The sequence below is a fragment of the Pygocentrus nattereri genome, chromosome 1 (assembly GCF_015220715.1).
Source record: "Pygocentrus nattereri isolate fPygNat1 chromosome 1, fPygNat1.pri, whole genome shotgun sequence".
NCBI lineage: Eukaryota > Metazoa > Chordata > Actinopteri > Characiformes > Serrasalmidae > Pygocentrus > Pygocentrus nattereri.
The window spans coordinates 42623693-42650588 of NC_051211.1; the positions used below are offsets into that span (position 1 = coordinate 42623693).

Sequence of the window (26896 nt, forward strand, 5' to 3'; positions counted from 1 at the left end):
TCTCAGCACTGCAGTAACACCCCACTGCACTTCTGTTCTGGAAGGCCACTTTATATTTCCAAATTACTTTTTTTATTAGGTTTTTAATTAATATACATTTTAATTTGAATTATCTTTGTATTTCCTATTTGAGAAGCACTTTGAATGACCACAGTGTATGACAGGTGCTATATAAATAAAGGCCTTGCCTAAAACAGGCAGAATCATTGGTTGTTCTGGCACAAGCAATCATTATTTTCCAAAAGTGTATTTTCCTGAATATGTGCTGGAGATTAGACGGAGTCAGACATGTTTGCTTACACCAACAGTCATGGCTGAGAACAGGAGAGTGCAAAGCCTTTGGTGTCCTCTAGTGGATCATTTGCAAAACAAACAGCAGTCTTTCTTCCTGGATGAAAACTAAGGGCGTGGCTTTATCCCCCCCCTGAGGCACACACCTGTAACCAAAAACGATTAAAGGACGCTGCTGTAAGTGACTTTACTAAAATACTTTTCTTTATTGGGGGACAAAAACATGTAATAATACTAACATACTTCTTCCCTCAATGATTAATGGAAATGTTATCTTTACAGGGCGGCGTCCGTTTTAATCTACAACTCAGGTAAGCTGTTTTTTTCCTGAATCTAAAACGAACCTGTCCTTTGTCAGACGAGTCAAACCGAAAACATGGCTGCTGTCATATTATAAGCCACCATTAGATTTAGTAAATATCTTATTCAATCTAATTCTTATTAGTCATTTTGATATGGGTTAAAGATACTAAGTGAACATGTAGTGTTATCTGATGATCTTCGTTTATTGTGTTAGAACTGGTTTGCAGATCCAAAATATAACAAAGACAAATTTAAATTACAATATACACAAGATAGCAGATGCCAGTTTTTTTACCATGAGAGTCATTTCTATTAGAAAACAACAGCCATTTTGGCAAAACATGTTTATTTCATTGCTGAAGTCAGAGTAGGCAGTTTGGCTGATTTGAATGGCAATTTGCATCAAAATCTTTCATGGGACTCACATGAACAAAGGGTTGGCATGCACAGCATTCTTCAGTGTTATTATACTCTATGTATGTAACCTCTTTATATTTGTTTTATATGTATTTTGCATTTGTCCCACTTCTCATAGATTTACACTCAAATCAGCCAATCCTCTTTTGTGGCGTAGTATCCAGAGCCATGTACATGAAAAGGGGAAGTGATAATAATAGTTGCAGGTATAAAACTGAACTGTGCAGTGGATGAGCTCATCTTTTCACACTCCGATTGGAACGCACACAAACACGCCCAGTGTGCTCCTAAGTCACATGACTCTTTGTTTACATGGCAGTACTAGTTCGTTGAAAGCTGTAAAAGTAACCACAAAGGGCATAGTACAGCTCAACAAGGCTCCTAATGAGACAGTCCGTTAACACAAGACAAACACCAAGCTATTGGATAGATGGATAGATGGATTTGCAGATGTATGCTGTGTATAGCACTGTATAATGTTTAAGTACAAATAACATTGTTTCTCCTCTCAGATTACAAAATGGTGGAACAAGCGCACGAAGCAGGCAGTGCTATTTCCCCCCAGGCTGGACCTAGTGAGGCGGAAAATCACATGCCTTCTGACATCGACATGAGGTACAAATATGAGCTTTTTGAGAAAATGATCTCTCTGATCCATAGAAACCTTTATTTATAAATATTACCAACATGATAATATGTTCCATGTTTAATTAATAAGTAATAGGGATGCGTTGAAATTTCAACAACTGAACATTTCCAGCCAAAAATGGTTTTGAGTTTTTGAACAAATAAAACAGGTAAAAATGTATTGCCTTGAATGAACAGCCATTCTTTATTTGAGGACGTTGTATTTCGTGGCATATATTGAGGAAATCTGAAACCAAACACATGAAAAAGCTGATGACAAATAAAAATAGTATGTTTTATGTAAACTGTGTTTTTATGCTTTCCTCTTTTGTCTGTTTTGGTGTACGTCCTGAATTTGGTTTAATTTTTGGCTAAACAAATATAATTTCAGTGCATCACTAATAGTTATTATTCACAGACTGAAATTTACTACAAGCTTTGGTGTTCATAAAATGTTGTAGTGGAAGTTCTGCTCAGCTCATCGGCCGTCGGCTGGCTCAGATCGGGGATGAAATGAACGGCAGGTGGAGCGAGAAACTCCCCAACCAGTGGCCACGACATCAGCACTGGCAGGCACATGCTAATGTGTTGAATTTGCGAGCTGTCAATGGGCAAGTATCTTTTTAGACAGTTACATTGCGTCAGCATACAATTAACTGCCACTAGCAAGTAAGAGAACACAAAAGCAAGAGTCAATATGTACACTAGGTTTTTAAATCTGGACCTTTGTAGTCATTGGTAAGTGAGAAACTAGGTTAACATTCAGTGAAGTACCAGAGATTACACAATACAGGACTGAAAACTGGATTTGAAGGTCTCTGCCATAGACCAACTGTATGGAAGCTGTTGATTTTTGATTTATGACAAAGAAGTAAAAAAAACCAGAACAATAGGCAGCAGTTTTGGTGCTAGGCCCCCTAATTAAGCGAATTTGCAAGTACCTACCAAAGCAGATTTACTGACATGTTTAACCAAATAATTCCCAAAATATTCCATTATTTTGTTATGATGTACATTTATTACTCTAAGATACTATACAGGAAAGTCCTTCACTGTCTTTGCCATGAACATTCCCTTACACTGGCCAGTGTTTAATCTTCACTCATTGTCGAGCACCTGATCAAACCTTCAGGAGCTCCTGTATGTTTGAATCAGGTGCTCTGATTAGCTCTGAAAGAGACTCACCACATGCAAAACAAATGAAGAACCAGCTGGCCATTGCTGCTGCACATATTTAGTCAAAACCCTTTTATTGTATTATTTTAAACATATGGCTTGCTGTTGTCTCAAATAAAATATTCACGTTTATTTTTACAAAGTTGATGTTGCTTCCAAATTTTGATCAGTTGATCACTTATGAAGACAAAAAAAATGTGACCACATCTATGCACGCCTAGGTTTGAATATGTATTAAAACATGTAACAGGAGGATCGTTCGCAGTCTTTGGTGGTCTAAGATCATGCCGATGGTGAAGGCACCTTGGGTGGTTCCACAGCTGCACACTCAAGCCTGCCAGACAGTGATGACGTGGATCCGCTGGGTAAGAGATAGTCATCATTATCAAAATTTCCATCCAAAGGATTTTTGCATAAAACATTTTATCGATTCAAAAGGTTTGCCACTCTAAATGGAAAGTGGTCAGTAATATTTTACGAATGTCAAGAAAAGCTTTTCTTTCCATTTTTAGGGGAATGATTGTTTGTCAATAACACATTTACACATAAATGTAGTGACATGACAGATTTCCTCTAATGAGAAACACAAACAAACACAAGCGTAGAAAACAAACAGAGAATTAGAGCTGGGCTGAGGAAGTGAGGAGAGTTTCTAATGCTGCCACTTTTCTGTCTCAAACAGCTCTATATGGCAAAGAAACATCATTTTTTCTTAAAGGAAATACTAGAGAAATAGAAATAAGAAAAAAATACATAATAAAATAAGCTAAATTTACTTATCAGGTACAGAGGAGTCAGGGAAGCCAAAGGTATAAACATGTGACAAACATGAACTTACAGATGCAAAAACAACTTTTCACTGATAAAACTTATGCACCAACATATTTTTATAGAAAATTGTCAATACATAAATCAAGTTTAAAATTAAAACACAATTTAATGGAAACAACTGGGCAGCAAAAATGTCACATTTTATCGCTTGCAGTTTGTTCAGAAAGTTGATGCAAAGAGCTGCTTTTCCTTTATTCAGAAAATACATATTAGTCAAAATATTGGAATAATTAAATTTAAGGATTATTTAGTTGTGGAGTATTTTATGTTGCAGTGAAAACCAGTGGCGTCCAAGTTAATACATTAATAACAGCTTAATGCAATATTAATTTTATCTAAACTTTTAATGCATTTTCCTAGTTTGACTGCTCTAACCATCCCTGCATACCTCCACTTTGAAGCCTCGCTGACTTTATATGTTCCGCCTACTCTTGCTCTGACTCTGTGACTGTAACCCTCTTGTTCATATGCAGCTTTGAAATGATAAGTTCCATTGAACACCATTGGCTCACTTGAATAAACCAGAGTATCCTGTATCATTGATGCATCAATAATAATGCGTCAGTAATTCAGCAGCCTACAATGGACAGAGCTTGCAGGGGAAAGTAAAGCAGTGGCAAAATGGAAAGTTCCCCTTGAAACAGAGTATAATTTTGCAGTATGACAGTGAGAGGCTGCAATCCCAGAAGAGAAAACACAGCCACTATTGCTTTATTCACACCATTCATGTTCAGCCTGCATTCATGGGATTTTCATGTTCAGGTTCGTGTGAACTCTGCGTTCACATAATTAATGTTACTGAATTGTTGAAAGTAAAAAATACATTGAGATAAAAATAATTTTGTCCACCCATACAGCTAATAAAATGGCAAGTAATTTTTTTGGAAACAAATACGAGCAAATAATCATGATTAACTACATACGATTAATAATTTCAATGTATCATAAAAAATATTTTTTATTAATCATGTGCTCAGTATGTCAAGGGCATTCAAATTTTTGTTCCAAGTTATATTTGGATGTGATTCATTTTACGGGGGGGATTTGAGGTAATCTTAATTAGTTCCACAGGATGTCTGACCAATTTATACAAAATAGGAAATCTCGGCACAAATGATGGAGATAATAGCGGCTGCTCAGTTCAACATTGCCGTCATTCCAGTCAGTTTTGAATTTTGAAACTTTTCTGTTCACACAGGTCTCGCACTTTCCTGACTGGTCTAGGACCAAATGTTTTCTGGCTTCTGCTGTCCTGCTGGCCACTGCAGCCGCCTTTATAGCAAGTTGGAAAATGTCAGAAAGTTAGGAATCGCCCAGAAAAGAGCCAAGAGCAGGTCTTCAGCTCAAGAGAAATCATGTTTTTTTAAATATAATTTTTTAATGATTCTTTTCTAAGTGATTGTAAGCAAAGTGCTGGTTCACAGAGAGCAGATTTTGTAAGTTGTTTGATGCTGATGTTGGTTTACAGTAGGGTCTGTTGCTGGTTAATTGGGCCGTGTTCATTCTCATACTTCTTCCTCTAAAGGCATTTCTGCACTACTTAAGGAAGCTGGACTTTCAGTTCCATTTTTCCAAGTAAACAATAAACATATCTTTGCTGTGAAGTATTTGTCTTCATTTTGTTTATCTATTGTTTTCCCATTGAGTTCTGTCTGACACAATTTAAACCTTTTACATCAACATCATAAACGGGGGAAGGTCAAGGTTAGCACATTCCTCTACTTAACCTTTTTAGGATATGAGGGTAAACTTCAAAGCGTGTTTTTATTATGTGCCCAAATTTGTCCAACTCATGAAAACAGCTTTGTAATTCACTCTAACAGCAAACACACTCAAACCTGCTAAGTGCTAACTGACCTATCTAAGCCCCACCCACCAACACATTGTTTTATAGCAACTGTTGCCAGGTAGGACAAGCTTTACAGAACATTGGTGTAAATCTCATTAAATCTGAGAAATTATACTGGACAATTAGTTTCGACCAAAATGTGTCAATGTATATATTGTGTACTATTAAATGATATTTATTCTGTACGCATGTGAAATATCACACAGATCACACTTGAGGAGAGAGAAGATAGTCATTCTGTTGTGCAATTGAAGTTTTAGGGATAAATATCTGATAAGTTAAACCAGCCATTAAGTGGCTTTAGTTGCTTTTGTGTTGCTATCCGAGTTAGCAAACACCAATCTGCTGTATCATGGCCAAAAGTAACTGCGAGGGATTTAACAGCAATTTTTCCTGTAATACTTACCAGCTACATCAGCACTGCAGAAAAACAGTGACAGTATGTTGCCTGAAGCTATGTGAATAAAGTAAATCCACACTGTGACATCGACAGGGAGATCTTTTAATCTCAACTTAAAAAACAATGAGCCACATGAGGTTTCTTTAAATTTATGCTCTTTAAAGTGGAATTTGTTAATGTTGCATTAATTCAGTCATTGAGATGTGGACAGGCTATCAGAGTGAGTTGATGTGAAATTGATCATTGCAGAGGAACATATTGACTCAAATGTCTTTAAAATGGTGGTGATAGGAACCAGGCAGCACAATGTCTACAACACAAATACAGCCAGTTTATTCCTATCCAAAATGACCAGTAAACCCACACAGGTTTCTGATGGTAAAATAGCAGCAAATCAAAAATGAAAAAGTTTTCTTTGGGTAATATTTTGCTGCACAACACCCCACATGAAATGCTATAACTATATTAACAAAATATCTTGGCTTATAGTTATACAAGGTCTCAAGCACCAGGTGGCGTATTCATAATCATCTTGACCACCATTGTGTACAAATCTCCCTTTTTCTACGTTACATTTGACATGAAACTACTAAGAATTACTTTGTTTACATCTCAAAACTACACTATGCAAGTTTTGGGGGATTTGGAAATGTGTAATTGCACATTGAATATTTTGTTGTAAGGGATGTGCTTTGGACCCCTTCCCCGAGGGGATGAATCTGATGATTGTGAATGCTAAAAGACTATTCAAAGAGAACTTTGTGAAGGACCTGTCTCGTGAGGATGTAAGTGAATTATCTGTTATTGTTATCAAATCCTCATCAGTATAGAACAAATTACTGTTATGTCACAACAGCAAAGAACTTACTGGATGGCTAACGCAGGTAGTGCTGCATTGATGCATCTAATTTATTTACCTAAGTTATTTGAAAAACAACGCTTTTTAAACGTATCTTCCCAGGTCAGTAACAGCTTGAATTTGTTTGAAATGTTTGTTTTGGTCACCCTATATCATCCTGACTAATTAGCAAACTTGCATGCCAGTTAACCTACATGCACTGCACTGTTCAGCACACACACACACACACACAAATGTGTACATTTACACAGAATTGAGCATAGAATCAAACAAAGCTTAAATTTTTCTCTACCGAGTGCGAAAATATGAGCAAAAACAATTGTTCTGTGGCAGAAATGCTGATAGCATTAATGTCTTATAGCCTTATGTGAAACTGTGTGCAAAGTAATAATTCTAAAAATAGCAATCAGTACATCAACATAACTTCCTAGTCTACCTCCATAATAGTGCTGGGCAACTCCATCTTCATCTGAAAGAGTAAACAATTTGCTTGCTAAATTGTTGTTAGCTTTAGCAGCAAGTGTTAGATCATCGCTCAGTAGGGTTAGCACTACTTCTAGCAACTCCACTTGCTTGAAAAAGCTGGAAAATAGGAAAATGTAAAGTAAAATCTATGCTAGACCTGAGTGCTGTGCACGTGACATTAATATATAAGATGTACACTATATTTCCAAAAGTATTCACTAATCCGTCCAAATCACTGAATTCAAGTGTTCCGAATCACAGGTCACAGGTGTATAAAACCAAGCACCTAGGCCTGCAGACTGCTTCTACAAACATTTGTGAAAGAATGGGTCGCTCTCAGGAGCTCAGTGAATTCCAGTGTGGTACAGTGATAGGACGCCACCCATGCAACAAGTCCAGTCATGAAATTTCGTCCCTACTAAATATTCCAGTCAACTGTCAGTGGTGTTATAACAAAGTGGAAACGATTGGGAATGATAGCAACTCAGCCACAAAGTGGTAGGTCACATAAAATGATAGCGCGGGGTCAAGCAGGTGCTGAGGCGCATAGTGCGCAGAGGTCTCTAACTTTCTGCAGAGTCAATCGCTACAGACCTCCAAACTTCATGTGGCCTTCAGATTAGCTCAGGAACAGCATAGAGAGCTTCATGGAATGAGTTTCCATGGCCGAGCAGCTGCATCCAAACCATCACCAATACATCACCAAGCACGATGTAAAGCGTCGAATGCAGTGGTGTAAAGTGCCGCCACTGGACTCTAGCTCGTTCTCTGAAGTGATGAATCACGCTTCTTCATCTGGCAATCTGATGGACGAGTCTGGGTTTGCCAGTTGCCAGGAGAACAGTACCTGTCTGACTGTATTCTGCCAAGTGAACAGTTTGGTGGAGGGGGGATTATGGTGTGGGGTTGTTTTTCAGGAGTTGGGCTTGGTCCTTGAGTTCCAGTGAAAGTAACTCAATGCTTTGTGGGAACAGTTTGGGGACGGCCCCTTCCTGTTCCAACATGACTGAGCACCAATGCACAAAGCAAGGTCCATAAAGACATGGATGAGCGAGTTTGGTGCAGAAGAACTTGACTGGCCCGCACAGAGTCCTGACTTCAACCCGATAGAACACCTTTGATATGAATTAGAGCGGAGACTGCGAGCCAGGCCTTCTTGTCCAACAGCAGTGTCTGAGCTCACAAATGCGCTTCTAGAAGAATGGTCAAAAATTCCCATAAACACACTCCTAAACCTTGTGGAAAGCCTTACCAGAAGAGTTGAAGGTGTTATAGCTGCAAAGGGTGGGTCGACATCATATTAAACCCTATAGATAAAGAATGAGATGTCACTCAAGTTCATATGTGTGTGAAGGCAGACCAGCGAATACTTTTGGCAATATAGTGTATAACACAATCCACAAAACTAATCTGACCACAAAATCTGACCTGGCGCCTCTGACTTTTTCTTCTGACTCAGTAATGCTACCTCTTTCAATGTTAGCAAAAAATCTTACATAGTGCAGCTTTAAAATGCAATCGTGCAGATTGGAGGAATTCCTCTTTAAAGGCTGAGATTTCACAAAAAAAAAAAAAAAAAATCACAGTAGGATTTATGGATAGGTTAACTGACCGAGTTGAAATTAAACACACCCAACTGGTTAATGTCAGGATAGAAGGGGATCCTTTCTTTCAAAACACAGACATGTCCCACACAAATCTTTTATCCTTCTTGTGGCACGGCAACATCAATATGGGTATAGTTCTTAAAGGCTTTCATGTTGCATTTCTGCAGTGTAGCCCCCAACTGTCTCCCTGGTCCCACCTCATACGTGTGGGGAAACTCCTGACCCTGAGTTCTCTCGTAGATCTCATGCAGCGTCTGCTCCCACTTCACAGACGACACCAGCTGCTTGGCAAGCTGCCGTTGCACATGCTTATCGTGCATGTAGCGCTTTCCGTCCACGTTGGAATGGACGGCAATCTCGGGCCGCCGCACCTCCAGCTGTTGCAGCACATCTCTAAGAGGCTCTACGGCTGGCTCCATCAGAGCTGTGTGGAAGGCCCCGCTCACCGGCAGCTGCCGCGTCCGTGCAAAGTGAAGCTGACGAGAATTCTTCTGGAGGAAGTCCAGTGCCTGAAGTAGAGAGATCAGTCAGTCACAGAATAGAGAAAGTGTGACAGCACTTGAGTTGCATTTTTGATGTCCACTATGGACAAGGCTGCACAATCTATTGTTTGTTAATTCTGATTTCACAGAAAGCTCCAACATGTAAGAGCCTTCTAACCAACCACAATGCTGTTTACTGGCTGCTGTGAACATCCTGAATAATCACAGTTCCAGATGAGTGTTTTTGTGAGTGTTGGATGAATTGAGCTAATTTTGGTCAAAATTATATGGCTTAAAAACGGCACCAGCAAAACCAGCGTACTGCTGCTGTCAGAAGAAAACTTTGCATCTCCAAACACGTAACTTTACAGGAGAGAGAAAAACATTTAGTTTTGAATGGAAGTTAATGGAGCTAGATTTTTTTCTGAGCACTTTTGTAGCATTTCTGAAAACTCTGGCACAATATAAAGGTCAGCTGGCATTTTTAAATCTGTAAAAAAAAACGAGAAAACAACAAAAATGGAGGTACAAGATTTTCTTCCGACTGCAAAAACATTTTTTGTTTTGGATGCTGTTATGCCGGTCAACCAGCATCATGTTTTCAGCCATGTCAAACTACTGGTCAACTTTTTTTCTTTTTCTTTTTTTATTTAGATATTTACTTATTTTTATTACTATTTTTCCTTCCATATTCAACATTATTTATTATTACTAATTGCTTTCATTTTTAAAATTTTGTTCTTGTCATGCTTTTTCTTATTGCCTTTCTTTGTAAAGCAGTTGAGCTGCATTTAAATGTATGAACATAAATAGTTTAGTATCATTATCAGTATCATTATTATTATTATTATTATTCTTCAAAAAAGCCCCGAACAAGCATGTGTTCCAGTTCATGAAGAACGTTTCTTACCTCCTGATGTCCAGCGATGACCCTCCCATCTGGAAAGAGGTAGTTTGCAATAGAGCAGACAGGATTCTGGATCCCCAGAGACAGGCAGTGCTCTCTAGCTTGAAGGCACGCGTGTTTGTAGTTGGCTTGTGGTCTACCGATCACAGATAACATTCCGCTTCGGGTTTGATCAGAGGCTTCCTGCATGGCCTCTGCCCTGACTTTCACTGCAAAAAGAGCTGAGCACCCAGATCAAATCCATCATTAGAATAAAGTTACAGACATGATGAAGATCAACTCAGTAAAGATGAAGACAATGAATTCACTGAGCACAAAAACAAGTAAAAGCAAGTGGGCTTATTCTACCTTCAGCAAAGTTCATTGCACCAGAGAACACCAGAGCAGCAAACTCCCCAACACTGAAGCCAGCAGCAGCAACACAGTTCTCTATGGCCTGTGGAGGTTAAATCAACAATGTCAAATGCAAGTTTGTTACAACTGACTGGGGGGATTTGTTCGATTTCATCGTTTTACTTTAACCCTTTGTCTTTAATACCTGATTTCTTATGATAGTGGATGTTCCTATCCTGGGTGGTTATTTACTATCCAAAATGGTAGGTTTGCTTTTTACAACACCCTGCATGTGCCACCCCACCACAAATAGTTTATATTTTAGGCAAAATCCTTCTTTTTTTTCTTTAAAATGTCATCTCACGCACCAGACAGTACATTCATAACTATTACATAAAACTGTCTGTGCTTTTACAAGCATTAAATGCTTCAGGCATCCGGTTCCTATCACTACCACTAGTTTTTTTGCTTGTGGTTGTACAAGTGATTACATGTGAAACTGAACCTGGGGTTGGGGGGGGGGGGGGTTATGTTGTTTTTTATTAGACAACTTTACTAGTCTTTTGTTTCATCTTTCCCAACTTGAAACATGTTGCTGGCATTAAATTCAAAATGATGATGTATTAAAATAAATAAATAAAAATTCTCAGTTTCAACATTTGATGTCTTTGTACTATTTTCAATTAGATACAGGGTTTAAATCATTTGCACATCATTGCATTTTGTTCTGTTTACATTTCGCAGTGTCCCGACTTTTTTTTCCCCCAAACATAGTTGCAAGCAATCAATCAAACATATAAATCTATCAATCAATCTCTTAAAACTGAAAAAAGAAAAAAAACTGATGATGCTGATGATACAAGTACTGCTCCTTTAAAACGCTCCCTCTCTGAACACCTACAGCAGGATTATCCTGGTTCAGTCTTTCCACAGCGGCCAGCGAGGTGACGAACACCGCAGGCTGGCAGTGGACGGTCTTCATCAGCTCCTCCTCGGGCCCGTTTAGACACAGGTCCAGCAGGTCGTAGCCGAGCACCTTCTGTGCCACGGAGAACATCTCCTTCACGTTGCCGTACTTCAGCAGTCCTCTGCCCATCCCTACGAACTGGCTGCCTTGCCCGGGAAAAAGGAGGACGGACACTGTCCCCGGGGCTCGTTTCGCTCTCCGCCGCTCCTCTGACCCATCTTCTTCTCTCGGGTCCTGTGTGGTGTCAGAGGACGGCGGGCTTCGGTCCGATCCGGACAGCTTTCTGCAGGGGGAGATTCTACAGAGAGAGCGGGCTGTAGCTCTGCGGCGAATCAGACAGATCAGATTCATAACGGCCAGCACGGTTTGGCCAAACCGGGTTAAGCAGATGTCTGATGAGGGTTAACGAGGTCAGCTGGAGTTCAGCCCCGCAGGCAGCATTCTGGCACGTGCAGCCGACACCAGATCCACTAACCAGAACGTTTTTGTCAGGCGAAAGCTCGATAAAGGCAGACCAGCACCTACACGACGGCGTGCGTTCGGATGCTCGTTTAATAAAGGAAACGACTTCTTGGGGCTGGATTCGGCGTGTATGTAAATCAGGCATGCTCCATTTCTGTTTGGCTCACTTTAACCACGTCATGGGTTTGACTTTTCTTCCACAGTTTGCGTGTATTCATCTCTAGCTACTCTGCCATCTTCTGGACTGGAGCTTCTTCTAGTTCTTACGGCCTTCATGAACTCGATGAGCACTTCATTAGACACCTTACATCTACCTTCTATCCACAATCACAGCTGATGCATGATGGAAAACCATTATTTCTCAAATGAAGGTGGTATCAACTATAATAAAATATTGATTTGTCATCATGTTTCATGTGACATTTGATCATGTGTAAAATCCACTCCCAACAATGTACATCATGAAAAAGAAGAAAGTTTATGAAAGTGGTCTGTAATGCATTTTGGAACAAACCCTTTAAATACTGATTGTAGTCCATCTATTTCTCTGCAAGTGTCCTGTGACCAGAAACTGACCACTGATGAAGGACTAGAGGACCAACACAAACTGTGCAGTAACAGATGAGTTATCGTCTCTGCATCTACAAGGTAGGCGTGTTTAATTGAGGGGACAGTGAATGGACACAGTGTTTAAAAACTCTAGCAGCACTGCTGTGTCTGATCCACTCGTACAAGCACAACATGCACTAACACGGTACCACCACATCAGTATCACTGCAGTGCTGAGAATGATGAACCACCCAAATAATATCTACTCTGTGGGGGTCCTGTGAAGGTCCTGACCATTGAAGAATGAAGTGAAAGGGGGATAATAAATGAGAGAGAAACAGATGGATTATCCTGTAATTATCCTGTAATGTAGAACTACAAAGTGTTCCTTTCTGGTAAGCGGACCAGATAAAATCAGTGTAGATAGAAGGTAGATGTACCTAATGAAGTGGACAGTGAGTGCAATTTTCTTGAGGAGCGCTATATCTGAATAACACTCTTATATAATAAGTTGTGGCATTCCTAATTTTTCATTAAAAAAAATTTGCAGCATCAGTGCAACTCTATAATAAATGCAAATTCTGTTGCCCTACGAGTCAATAATATTATAGCAAGAATTTGTGTGTGTAATTATATATATATATATATATATATATATATATATATATATATATATATATATACACATATATATATATATACACACACATACATATCATTATCACCATATTATCAACATACAGCATATTCATGACTTATATGAATAAATGGTCAAGCTCAATGACCCTAGATCTTACACTTATATAAAGGGGAATTCCATAGATTTTTCATAATGTTTGCATACTGTAGAGAAATTAAGGGACTCGATAGGAACCAGGAGTCCCAATGTCTACAATGCAAATATATGAATTTTATTTGCTATCCAAAAGAAGTAGTGAACCTAAAAGTGTCTTGAGGTACTGTTCACACCTGCCGTTAACATGCGTCCTGGTAGATCCAAGATCCAACACATTGTCTTGGGAGATACAACTTGGGAGCCAGGTATAGATGTGAGCGATGTACAATTCTGAGACACATTGTGAACCAATCACTCAAACCACTTTCAGAGGTGGTCAGGGAAGCCTAACTTTTGTAGCATGAACCCTAAAGCATCTCAAAGTGAGGTGTTTCATGTAATAGCTTTCTTTGAAGTTAACAATTCAGATGTCTGGTTCCCATCACCACCATGGTTAAAAAATTGACTAAGTTTGTTTAGAATGGTGCATTTTACATCAAAGCATGTTGAATGTCTGTTTAATTCTTAATGATTTCATTATGCAGTATTTTTTTTAATCAGCGCAATTCCCCTTTAGCCATAATCTTAAAACAAATGTATAGAGAAAATGTTAAACTGATTTTTATTGACAGAAGAACTCTGAAACAATACACAAACATCCAAGTGGCAAAACTGGCTTCTTGCAAGCCCTTGCATGGCAATCCAATTTATTGAACTACAGATGCTTGGTTATACAAAATTGCACCACTTTAATTAAGGCTTTTAAGTTTACATTTGGCCACCCATCCCCCCCCCACCCCACTATTAAGCAGATGCTGCATTTCAAATACTGTGGTTCTATCTCTCTCAGGCCAAGGTTAACATCAATGAGATGTTTTGTTTTACTGTTTGTATGGTTTTTTTTTTTGTTATGAACAAAACTGCAACAAGGCATTTGGCTACAGGATCAGCAGAAGACACTGTATCCATCGTTGTTGTGTCGGTCAAATTTTATACTGAGTGGAACCTCAGAACACATGCATAAAGCATTCATTATGCACAAACTGTATATTATATTCAATCTGAAATACAGAACATGGATGTTGATGGTGGGAAAGACACTGGGCTGCAGTTTATCCTGGTCTTATGAATGCTTTATGAATGCATTATATGATTGCACTTGGTACAGTATGGTCAACCCCCCCCCCATTGTTCCCTTTTCTCCCTGCTCATTCACACAAGTTCCCCACCCCTGACATTCACTACAGTTAACCCCACAGGAACGCAGACAGAAAACAGGTCAAACCAAGTATTACAAAGGTGAAACAGTCACTAACAGGCAAGATTTTTTTCTTTACTGAATGGATCCAATATGGTTTTCATATCCTCAGTTTACCAGATGCATTAGCAGGCAAAGGGCGGAGTTACATACAGTGGAAATCTACAGTAATTGGACTGATGACATTTGTTCCATTTGTTTTGTAATAAAAACCCCAATTCTTTAAAATATAGGGGGATTCTGTGATGTGGGATTGGACTGTCTACTTTAAGCTCAGCCAATGAGAGGTGATGTCACAGAGGTGAGGTTTGGGGCTTACGACATCACACTCTTCCAAAAGTCTCATTGCTAAAGCATGGGTTTGCCAAGTCCCTTCCAACAGTGCCCCCTTTTTGAAACCCCACCCACTGTACAAACATATCTGTAAACAAGATAACCTGGCATGAGCGATGGATTTTCTTTTTTCCTTTTTTTTTTTGGTAATTTTTGTTAAGCTGGATTTTCCTCAAAGAAAAAAGAAAAGAAAAAAAAAGATCTAAACACATATTTGAAGGCAACATTTGAGGCTAAGGACAACATGATAGTGACAGAAATCATTATATATTTTTTTTTTTACTTTTTACATGTACATCACTGTATCCACAGGTTTTTCCTAAAGATAAAACTCATCAATAGTTCTTGCGATATACCACCTCAGAAGACAAAAAAAAAAAAAAAAAAAAAAAAATCTAGTAACGTTAAAAAAAGAGAAAATGCAAGAGAAGGAAAATCAAGAAGAAAATAAAAGCAAGAAAAGTTACAAAAGACAAAAAAAACAAAAAGAAATGCACAGAAACCAAGGAGCGAAGTTAGCTGTATGAAATGGACTATATAGGCGCTCTTTGGACTTCCTTTCATCTCTGGCTAAAATAGTGGTGCTTATAAATATCGCATCATTGTAATTGCCATGGCAACGTGCACAGTCAGGTTCAACACTCGCTCCTTACATTTCCAACGGTGGCTGTCTCCGTTAGCAATAACACTGTGTAGGTGCTGTGTTCTTTTAAAATTCTTTTAGCGCTTTATTCATTTATCCATGTCATTATCTTTTTCTATTTCAGTTGCATACAGTTAGAATATATATTTATATATTTATAAGTAAAAATCTCTTTCTTGCGACACTTGGAAAGTGATCATGGTTATCTATGTGCAAAAAACTAACATGATACTGTAGCTTTGAAATCTGTTGGTTGGTTTGCTTGGTTGGTTGGTTGGTTGGTTGGTTGGTTTTGTTAAAGGGGCATCACCACACAGGAAAGTCCATTCGATGTTAGGTTTTAGTAACGTCGGAATGCTGGCACTGCTGAAAGACACAGCAGTTAATCAGACCTGCAGAAAGGAGAAGAAGAAGAAGAGAGTTCTTTATGAGAGCTACTCACTATGATAGCATAGAAGTCCTGTTTTATTCTAGTAACTGACAATGATTAGAACTGATACTGCACTAGCAATGAAATCATATATATCTCAGATATACATATGCTATACAGTATCTCACAAAAGTGAGTACACCCCTCACATTTCAGCAAATATTTTATTGTATATTTTCATGGGATGACACTATAGAAATTAAACTTGGATATAACTATAAGTAGTCAGTGTACAGCTTGTATAGCCGTTTATAGATTCACTGTCCTCTGAAAAGAACTCAACACAGCCATTAATGTAAATAGCTGCCAACAAGAGAGTCCACCTCACAGTGAACATGTCCAAATTGTGCTCTGACCACCATTATTATCTAGCACTGCCTTAACCCTCTTGGGCATGGAATTCACCAGAGGTGCACAGGTTGCTGCTGGAATCCCCTTCCACTCTTCCATGATGACATCTGACGTATGACATACGATATGACGCTGAACACGTGGACATCTTTGGTTGACCCTAGCGAGAGTGGACCCTGTCCTGGAAAACCACTGTATGACCACCATGCTATAGCTCAGTTTCAGGGTGTTAGCAATCTTCTTATAGCCTAGGCCATTTTTGTGGAGAGCAACAATTCTATTTCTCACATCCTCAGAGAGTTCCTTGCCATGAGTTGCCATATTGAATATCCAATGGCCAGTATGAGAGAACTGTACCCAAAACACCAAATCTAACAGCCCTGCTCTCCATTCACACCTGGAAGCATGTAACTCTTAACGAGTCACATGACAACAGGGAGGGACAACGACACAATTTGGACATGTTCACTGTGAGGTGTATTCACTTGTGTCACCAGCTATTTAGACATTAATGGTTGTATGTTGAGTTATTTTTAGAGGACAGTAAATCTATACTGCCATAAAAGATGTACATCGACTACTTTGTTATATCCAAGTTTCATTTCTATAGTGTTGTCCCATGAAAAGATATAATAAAATATCTGCAAACATATGAGAGGTGTACTCACTTTTGAGAGATATTGTATTTCTTATACTCCAGAATTTCAATTACATATTGCTCTTTCACAAAAACATAGTAAGCATCAGATTTTTTTTGTATAACAAGAAATCCAGCCCGATCATATTGAAGTTGTGAGGGGACTGTCACATGGTGGAACATTTCACATAACTGTTAATTGCTGCTTATGAAGAAGATTAAATCTTGTAATTCTACTTTTTACAATAAATTGCATGCTTTTTCTATAAACATTGCAAAAAAAAGTATATTGTGTGATGCACCCTATTAAATATGCAGAAAACAAAAACACTGAAAAAACACTAAATGTGCCAGTTTCTCAGCACTGAGCACCCTAAAAGGGCACTTGCTCTTCATCTGGGCATTTAATGTGACTAATTATTTTTATTGTTGAATATGTTGTGTAGCAAGGTAGAAAAATCAAAGACATGGGCACTTTATAAAAACATCCATTCTAAGAAAACTCAGTTAATGTATTTTATATATTTCTCTGCATGGCAAAGGTCTGATGTCAACCTTCATTTAACAATATTTGAGACAACTGCAAAGGTTCTCTATATGGACATGTTAAATGAGTGTTTTTTTAACTAAGAATACAATCATCTGTAATAAAATGTTGCATACCATATGTTAATGGTGAACTTTGAATTCATATATGTAACACTGAATAACTTTGATTTCTGTTACTATTACATTTTATCAGATGTTGTGGACTCAACCTCAGAAATGACTCAATTACAAAGCTTAATATAACACAGATTCTCTGTATAATCTCTCCAACAGCTCTCACCTGGCTCAGAGCGACAGAACAGCTGTATATTAGAGCAGCTGGCAGTTGGACTTTTTGCGTGCCTTCCCAGGTACTGGAGTTTTCCTGTTGATTTGCCGGACCAGGTCATAGAAGATCTATGAAAGGCAAAGAGCACAGGACATATCACCATGAACAAAGGAGAACAGGGCAGAATATACCACCTAAAAGATGAGCCTAATGTCATTGTCATAGCTTAAAGTACTTAGTTTTTAATATTGCCCTTTTTTACCGTCTTGAAACAACAAACCCTCCTCAAATCCTTCAAACCTGTGGTACAACAATGGCTAATTTAACCGCAAAACCTGCTTGAGATCACCAACAGAAGGCAATGTCTCCTAAACGAGTGCCTCTGAAATGTGCACCATCAGATACGTTTGCTATTGTGGGGAGCCGAAATGTGCTCAGACAGGCCGAATGGCATGACTTATTTCTGCAGATGACAGCGAGATGAGCCTTTGGGGCAAGACACACACACAAACACACACACACACACACACACACACACACACACAAAATAGACAAATCATCCAGCCAGCAGTACGCCTGCTTCAAATCACATTTGTTCCAGTCCCTGTGGAGCGGACTGGGTACACAGTCACTTTAGTTAAGCATTAATGATGCTTGAGCACAATTATTAATGAATTTGTAAAAACTGCTAATCTTTCCCACACTAAATAGTCTGGATGGGATGCAATTCACTAAAAACTCTGCAAATTATGAAATTTGTTATCTGGCAGCCAAAGTCTGGCACTCTGGGATCGATATGCTTCTTTGACCACAGAAGCCGTCCCAAGTTAGAGATTAGGCTTGCACTGTATCAGTAACTGCATTTACAGGCACTCCTATTGGTAGATGTTCCTCTAACAAAGACTGCTAAGTTAACTAAGATATGCTCATGTGAACAGCACAGATCAGTTGTCATAGCCCAGTTCTGAAGGGCTGTCATCCAGCAGTTTGGGTTTTACCTGCTGATTACACTCCTCTGTTAATTGCCAGGTCTAGTGGAGGTGTTTAAGCAGGGAAACTACAAAGCTGTGCTGCACCCGAGCTGTGCACCCTGTTGTAGTCTGACTACAATCTTGGTCCATCTAAGCTTAGCTCAATTGAAAGCAAAAATTGACCAGACAGCTGGAGATTGATCTGGACATGTATCTGCTTAGATTGCATACCACACAGAGTTTTTGCGACATTTTGCAGTGCTTTCTCTGGTACGACCAGAGCTAGAGGGTACTCTCGAGAGAGTCCAAAATGAATGGGTGTCTACTGAGCTTTTGTGCAAAACCGTAATTTATAAATGGTTAAATTGTCTTGCAAACAACAGCAAAAAAGTCTGCTGTTACATCTTTGAACTCTTAATGCTGCCCTTCAGCAAAGTGTTAATGGACTTTGTAACAGTGCTTTATGTACATTCATGACATCACACTGTTTCCTTTAACCAATGAGCTGATCAGTTAACCAGCACTCAGTAGCAGTAATATTCGCATTCTACAGCCCAAAACCTGCTTGTTGTAGAAAAAGGTAGATACTGGTAGATTTTCACCAGAGTTTTTAAATGAAATACATGCTTTCCAAAATAATAAACAAAACTGAAAACAAAAAAACCAATTTTAATTTTTAGACATTTAGCTTCATTCACTCCCCACTCAAAGGACTTGCTTGTGGGCACCCTCTAGCATTTCAGTCATGTTTTTGGTCTGATGAGATGAATAGGAGGTGGCCAGGCTTTCGTACCATGTGTGTGAGGAAACTTCAACAACAAAACAAACTTGACTAACGACAGGCAAAAGGGCTTGCACTCTGTGAGAGGAAGAGATGTCCATCAAGATTTTGTCAGAAATAAACACCATTCAATATTTGGAAATGGAAAGGGAAAAAACGCTGATCATGTTATGTGGCAAGAAACTCATATGGATAAACTAGGTGCATCATGAAGGGGTAAAAGTGAGACCACGCTGGAATGCATGTAAACAGGTCTACAAATAGCCTCGTCTTTTAAACGACTCATGTAAACGTCTTGATTTGCCCCAGTTTCTTAGACAAACCAAGAGCTTAGCCAGGCTATTGTGTTCATGTAAACACAGTTAATGTAGCCAATCACAGGCAAGCAGCATGGACAGAAAAAGACAGGATTAAAACAATCACTGGCCATATAAAGCTATAGTCTAAATGTTGTTCTTTAACATGAGTAGTCTTTTCCATGCAATGTCTCTATTTCTATCAAGCTTCATTACTCCTGAAGCAAACTTTGTGCAATATTCTACTCACTGACTTGTCACGGACATGTTGCATGCCGTTACACTGTTAACGCAAACTAATATCTCAATAATCTGACCTGCCTGCTCTGCTAAAAGCTCTACAATTTACCTTATATTGTTCCAATTTCTGAAAGCTCAACAGATCACTTCACATAATGAGAGCACACCACCAGGGGGAAGCACTAGGAACTGTTTTCATTTGACTGTGGACAGACAGAAGGTCCACTTCTATTCCTGGAAGGCCTGTGTCCTGAGCCCTGCTCAAACTCACCTGGCCTCTGCAGTTAGTTATCAAGGTTGAGTTTGCATGTTTAAGCAGAGAAATTGCCAAACTGTGCTGAAAACTAGTCCTCTTGGACCAGGAACTGGACACCCCTTTGCCAGTTTGACACAAAATCCTTATTAGAACAACAGTAAGAACTTTTTTACTCTATAAAAATAAGGCAGAACATCTGAAAGTCTTCAAGCAGCAGATTGTGACTGACAGTGATGCATTCTTAAGACAGCAAGGCACTCAGAAGACCTCACTAAGCTAAAGCCGCTCTTAACTGATTGAGCTGCGTGCTGCCCACTGTAGCTTTATTGAATGGGTGTGTGGATTTCGATTAGGGAAAGTGAGAGGCAGACGCTGGGGTTTTAATGATGACACAGGGATGCTATTTTGACAGGGATAAATTAACTCCACTGTGTAGATGCCAGACTTCACTCAAAGGCTGAGATCATTTCCTTCTTCCCAGTAATAAGACACTATGAAGAGTGCCACTGACTCCAGGCCAGCACTGGGACTTGATAGCATCTACCACTGAAAATGAAGGCTGCCAATGCTGTCTGACTGCTCAGACTGAAGCAGAGCTTCTTGCTGACTGAACACAAGACAGCACTGTGCCTCAGACTCAGCAACAGCTGAGCCAAAGCCCTCATACACAGAGCTTCCTCTGTGTCTGTGCATGGCAGCTGACTGCCTGACGTGGGACTATGTGACCAAGGCCACATCAAGTGATGGCACTGGCTGACAATAACCATGTTTTCTGTCCGCAGCACTTTGGGCAGAAGACTGAAGGTATGCAGCGACGCTACTGCAAACCGTGTCATCTCATTAACGTAGGTGTGGATGATGTACAAAATATACATCATGGTACTTAAAGACATTTTCTTGGAACATATCTGTCATCATATCCAACTTTCAAAATCAAATGTGCCATCAAAACACCAAAACAGTTGAGTTTAAGGAGCAAGATGGGGGAAAAAAAAAAACGGGCAGAAATAAATTAAATCTAGCAACCATTTTAATAAATAATTATTAAAGGTTTAATAAATAATTAAAATAATTACATGAATGAATAGTAAAAATAAATAATTATTAAAATAATTACCCAAAAGAAGATGGCTAAAATGAAAGCAAAAATGATAAAATATGAACACACGGTTGTGTGATATTACTAACTAACAACAAACACATTGGTGTGTGATATTAACTTAACTAGCAATGAGATGGAAGTCCTCCTGAAGAGGGATGCTCTAGTGTTTCAGATTGAATCGAGATGGATAGGGACATGTCTAAAATAACCTAATGATTTAAGGAACTGTATTTCATAGACATGAATAGACAAATGCATTTTCATCTGTATTTTGGAAAAGTCAACAGTGAGGTAATCGTCCGATAACACTGTAACAAACCTAATGGAGGAAGGCAAATATTCATTGTATGAGTGAAGGGTACTCCAACAGTGCATGCTTTAGCACAGATGCTTCTAGCGTACAGGTGTACAAGACTATTTTAAACTTAAAGATAATGTTTCCAAGTATGTATGCAACAAACACAAATATTTAACACACAAAAGAATTAATTCTGTCATCAGTGAAATTTATAGGCCTTGTTTAACCTATATCTAAGTCTATTGGTACTCTACTGCGATTTGAATACAAAGTAATCACACTTTGGATAATGTAAGCAGGAGATGGCTTCTGATCATGAGTCAGAGGGATAGGGTGTCACAAGATCAGATTACAGTGCAACTAGCACCACAAATAGGTGTGGCTGATGAAGATAAAGGTACTTTGTCTGCACTATAGAAATGAAGAGTGCAGTAGAGCTTACAACAGGAGATACAACCTCAATGAGACAGAACAGAGAACATCAGTGTCAGTGCGGCACTAAGTGTACACTCAGACCACACCTAGAGCAACAGTTATCAGGTGAACTAACAGTCTGGTATATGAAACAGTACAATACAGAAGTGTACAGTTATGCTAATACCCATAGAGACATAATGCACTCAAAGAAATGCATTAGGCTCACCTCATTTACGTTAATCTTGGACTTTGCAGAGGACTCCAGGAAGGCGCAGTTGTTCCACTGGCGGGCCAAGTTCTGTCCCTGCTCCTTTCCCACCACCCTCTCATCCTCCAGATCACATTTATTCCCCACCAAGATCATCGGCACCTGAAGGACAGCAAGGAACATGGGGTGGTTAACTTTTTAAATTTTGAGCTCATTATAATTCTATTAAACAAAATATGTTTTAACCTAATCTTTATCTCTGAAATCTGTAGCATGCAGTCAACTTTTTCTGTGTGACAGAAAAGATAAAAATTTGTCATTCAAATCACACACTACAGATCCCAAAGGACAGGTGTATCATTTGTACAATGGACACAGCACAGAGATCAGCTGAAAGAAAGCTTGCTTTAAGGCTCATCATAGAGGAAATTACTATGAATTACTCAGTAAATACTAAGTATTAGAGAGTGAAGGTGAGTTCAAAAAATTTTTTCCATTTCACCATAATTAAATGCTCAAGATGTAAACAAAGTCATTCAGAGTGATTTGAAGTGAAACGCTCAGAATTGTTCACAGTGGTGTTGACAGGAACCAGACATGTGAAGTGTTTAATGCATCTAAAAGTTCCCTTACAGAAAGTCATTAAATAAAACACTTATGAAAACATTGCCTGATTCTGGGGACATTATTTTTTAACAGTTTTGAGGTTATGGCCTAATTTGTTTTTTATTTGTTTTAATTAAGAGAGAGAGGGTGTTGTAAGGTAGTACCTGAGGGGGGGAAACTGATTATTTTATATACATACATATACACACACACACACACACACACACACACACACACACACACACACACACACATATATACATATACTGCTCAAAAGAAAATAAAGGGAACACTTAAACAACACAATATAACTCCAAGTAAATCAAACTTCTGTGAAATCAAACTGTCCACTTAGGAAGCAACACTGATTGACAATCAATTTCACAGCTGTTGTGCAAATGGAATAGACAACAGGTGGAAATTATTGGCAATTAGCAAGACACACTCAATAAAGGTTCTGCAGGTGGGGACCACAGACAAGTGCTCAGTACCTATGCTTTCTGGCTGTTGTTTTGGTCACTTTTGAATGTTGGTGGTGCTTTCACACTCGTGGTAGCATGAGACGGACTCTACAACCCACACAAGTGGCTCAGGTAGTGCAGCTCATCCAGGATGGCACATCAATGCGAGCTGCAGCAAGAAGGTTTGCTGTGTCAGTGTAGTGTCCAGATGCTAGAGGCGCTACCAGGAGACAGGCCAGTACACCAGGAGACGTGGAGGAGGCTGTAGGAGGGCAACAACCCAGCAGCAGGGAGGAACAAGAGGAGCATTGCCAGAGCCCTGCAAAATGACCTCCAGCAGGCCACAAATGTGCATGTGTCTGCACAAACGGTTAGAAACCGACTCCATGAGGATGGTATGAGGGCCCGACGTCCACAGATGGGGGTTGTGCTCACAGCCCAACACCGTGCAGGACGCAAATTCGCCACTGGCGCCCTGTGCTCTTCACAGATGAAAGCAGGTTCACACTGAGCACATGTGACAGGCGTGACAGAGTCTGGAGACGCCGTGGAGAGCGATCTGCTGCCTGCAACATCCTTCAGCATGACCGGTTTGGCAGTGGGACAGTAATGGTGTGGGGTGGCATTTCTTTGGAGGGCCGCAGAGCCCTCCATGTGCTCGCCAGAGGTAGCCTGACTGCCATTAGGTACTGAGATGAGATCCTCAGACCCCTTGTGAGACCATATGCTGGTGCAGTTGGCCTTGGGTTCCTCCTAATGCAGGACAATGCTAGACCTCATGTGGCTGGAGTCAGCAGTTCCTACAAGATGAAGGCATTGAAGATATGGACTGGCCCGCCCGTTCCCCAGACCTGAATCCGATTGAGCACATCTGGGACATCATGTCTTGCTCCATCCACCAACAGACCTGGCGTTGTAGGGAGGTGATACAGGCACGTGGAGGTCACACATAATACATTGCCTCATTTTGACTTGTTTTAAGGACATCACATCAAAGTTGGATCAGCCTGTCGTGTGTTTTTCAACTTTAATTTTGTGTGTGACTCCAAATCCAGGCCTCCATTGGTTAATAAATTTGATTTCCATTGATGATTTTTGTGTGATTTTGTTGTCAGCACGTTCAACTTTGTACAGAACAAAGTATTCAATGGGAATATTTCATTCATTCAGATCTAGGATGTGTTATTTGAGTATTCCCTTTATTTTTTTGAGCAGTATATATATATATATATATATATATATATATATATATATACATACATACATACATACATACATACATACATACATACATACATACACACACACACATACCAAATCTCAAAAAAATTCACCGACAGTACTAAAAAAAAAATTTGTGGAATTCCCCTTTAAAGGGAAGTTATTAACATGGAAAATTCATCATAGATTCACTTTCCCTTTGATCACTTCCCAATTTGCAACCCATGAGTTTTTATTTCTCATTTACTCTGTGGCTGCATATATGAATGCAGAGGTTCCATAATCACACTTGCGAACATACCTTTAGTACTAAGCCTTCACTGATCGACAAGTGCTAATTCTTTGAGTATGGTAATAAGGCAGTGACTGACACTGATCCAGACTGACAGCATGAGGGTGAAAGTGTGCCAAGCTGCAGAGAAAGCCACAGATCTTATCTATGAGCTACAGTGACACTGAGCGTAGCTCCCTAGAATCCACTTTTAAGAGTACAAAAAGGCTTTAAGGCTGCTGAGGATTTTTCAAGGTCAAGATGTTTTTGAAAAACAAGAATAAGCCCTTGAACGGATATAAATCTGAAAGAATTCATTTTGACAGCTTGCTGGCTGTGTTCTAAACAGTGAACGAGGAAATTCTTCTCTTCTGCTGCTTCATTTTAAACATGCGTATCAATTTTTTTCTATTAAATGTTGAGATCTCGAACATGTCCTGTATTTTGTAATGTTTCACTGATTTTCTTTTATTCAACACTGGCAAAGTCAGAGACCGTTATTTACTTAATTTCCCATCAAAACTATTAAGTAGTTTTTTTGGGGGTTTTTTTTTTTATTATTTGCACATATTTTTTATCCAATATCTTTTCTCAATATAGGCGCTACCTAACATTGATACATCTTCTCAGATTCATAGTGCAGAGTTGTCTTCTCACAGTGGAAGGATGGACAGGAACAACTGTGGATTCTTTCCGATCTGAAGCAAGAGAGATTTTTTTCTCCCTCTCTCTCTCAAAAATAAAAGCTTCAAGTGCTGTTTATCTGATGGTGACAGTTTTGGTGGTCTAGCACAGGGTTTCTCAACTTATGTGCTGCAGACTACCAGTGGGCCCTGAATACCCTCTAGTGGTCCGTGGGCCTGTACTCAATGGAAGGCAGTAATTCGGGCTGGTAACATCACTGTAGGTCTTAAAACAATTTAAATTAAATAAAAAATCTAAGATTGAAATGTTTCGTAATAAAAATACTAGTAGAGACGTAAAATAAATGCGTCATAATAGTGGACTAATTAAATGTCATCAGTCTGGGATGATGCAGCCACAGGGGACGCGATGCAGATAGCTGGCCAGAGATGGAGAAGTTTCTCAGGGCATTTTGTTTGGTGTAGACTTGTCACACCATTATCTTTAGTTCACTCTGTTTTGACGTGTGAATACTCCACCCATATTTGGGTCTGCAGCAGACAGCAGAACTGGTTTGTCAAACTGATTAACTAATGACAAAGAAACAATGTAAGAACATATATTAATATAAAATTTATCATTATTGTAGATTGTGACAACACTAATCCAAAAGCCTGGTGAATGGAGTGTGGTTTATTTCAAATGAATCACAAAATCCCTCAAAACTAGAGCGAGACATCCTGAGACCAAACAATTACTCTTAGTGAAAACACGATGAACTGAAGGTTCAAATTACAATCCACATCTACCTTATACATTTCTTTTTTTCCTTTTGCCCCCTTTTTAGCATCACTACAACTATGTGTTTAGCATTTTATGTTTAACAAACCTACAAATTTTGCAAACCTACTGACAAACAAGAATGGCCAATATTTTGAGACCCTAAATTTCAAGGTTTTTTTTTTTTGTGTCAAGACTTAAGAAAAGAAAAATAAAGGCTTTTATTTTTAAAAAGATGATTTTAGTTTTGCAATTATAAATGCTTTGCAATTATACAGATGAGCCTTGGAGTGGAAAAGGTTGAGACCCCTGGACTAGCAGGTCTTACATGGTTGTTAGGAGTCCCACTTTCTCTACATCTTTTAATAATTTTTTGAACTCCAGTTTCGAAACCCCTGTCTTTCCCCCTTACATTCCTTTCACTTTCTCCTTTCTTATCTTATCTTATCTAGAATCTCTTTAGAGATATCTCCCAAAAAATTTAATAACTTGTACTTACTTTCTGTTTTGACTGGCAATTAAAAACTTAAGGGTGGTCTCTGACTTTTGTATGGTACTGTAGGTCTTGGTTGCTAGTGTATTTTCTTATCATTTG

At 39.1% G+C, this 26896-nt stretch overlaps 3 protein-coding genes and 1 long non-coding RNA gene across 4 annotated transcripts in view; 2 read left to right on the forward strand and 2 right to left on the reverse strand.

Annotated features, from left to right (window-relative positions):
• Positions 1–320: 320 nt before the first annotated feature.
• Positions 321–5249, forward strand: bik (BCL2 interacting killer). Its single transcript, XM_037539139.1, has 6 exons — positions 321–468; positions 574–602; positions 1524–1626; positions 2100–2249; positions 3065–3179; positions 4844–5249. Exons 3-6 carry the CDS (start codon positions 1532–1534, stop codon positions 4949–4951), a joined length of 468 nt encoding a protein of 155 aa, XP_037395036.1. The 5' UTR covers positions 321–468; positions 574–602; positions 1524–1531; the 3' UTR covers positions 4952–5249.
• A 3609-nt stretch (positions 5250–8858) lies between these two features.
• On the reverse strand, positions 8859–12146 carry mcat (malonyl CoA:ACP acyltransferase (mitochondrial)). Its single transcript, XM_017716856.2, has 4 exons — positions 11449–12146; positions 10563–10650; positions 10218–10435; positions 8859–9334 (listed from the first exon to the last, which is right to left on the reverse strand). The coding sequence occupies exons 1-4, from the start codon at positions 11863–11865 to the stop codon at positions 8921–8923; spliced, it is 1137 nt and encodes a 378-aa protein (XP_017572345.1). The 5' UTR covers positions 11866–12146; the 3' UTR covers positions 8859–8920.
• A 59-nt stretch (positions 12147–12205) lies between these two features.
• Positions 12206–21293, forward strand: LOC119263604. Its single transcript, XR_005130378.1, has 3 exons — positions 12206–12347; positions 12531–12624; positions 21096–21293. It is a non-coding gene; the product is annotated as an uncharacterized LOC119263604 (long non-coding RNA).
• Positions 13900–26896, reverse strand: part of rap1b (RAP1B, member of RAS oncogene family) — a 78766-nt gene continuing 65769 nt past the window's right edge. The window contains exons 6-8 of the mRNA XM_017716857.2: positions 22357–22500; positions 17782–17897; positions 13900–15926 (exon numbers count right to left, since the gene is read on the reverse strand). Of these exons, the coding sequence (XP_017572346.1) occupies positions 17811–17897; positions 22357–22500 (231 nt within the window). The 3' untranslated portion in view covers positions 13900–15926; positions 17782–17810. The remainder of the gene's footprint in view (positions 15927–17781; positions 17898–22356; positions 22501–26896) is intronic.

Bases quoted from the DNA above. Each gene is read 5' to 3' on its own strand.
- bik (XM_037539139.1), top strand. From the start codon at position 1,532: ATGGTGGAACAAGCGCACGAAGCAGGCAGTGCTATTTCCCCCCAGGCT. The intron at 2,250-3,064 runs GCAAGTATCTTT...AACATGTAACAG, and splicing joins AATTTGCGAGCTGTCAATGG to GAGGATCGTTCGCAGTCTTT. The intron at 3,180-4,843 runs GTAAGAGATAGT...CTGTTCACACAG, and splicing joins TGATGACGTGGATCCGCTGG to GTCTCGCACTTTCCTGACTG.
- mcat (XM_017716856.2), bottom strand. From the start codon at position 11,865: ATGAATCTGATCTGTCTGATTCGCCGCAGAGCTACAGCCCGCTCTCTC. The intron at 10,651-11,448 runs GTAGGTGTTCAG...TAACCTCCACAG, and splicing joins TGAACCAGGATAATCCTGCT to GCCATAGAGAACTGTGTTGC. The intron at 10,436-10,562 runs GTAGAATAAGCC...CTGGGTGCTCAG, and splicing joins TGCAATGAACTTTGCTGAAG to CTCTTTTTGCAGTGAAAGTC.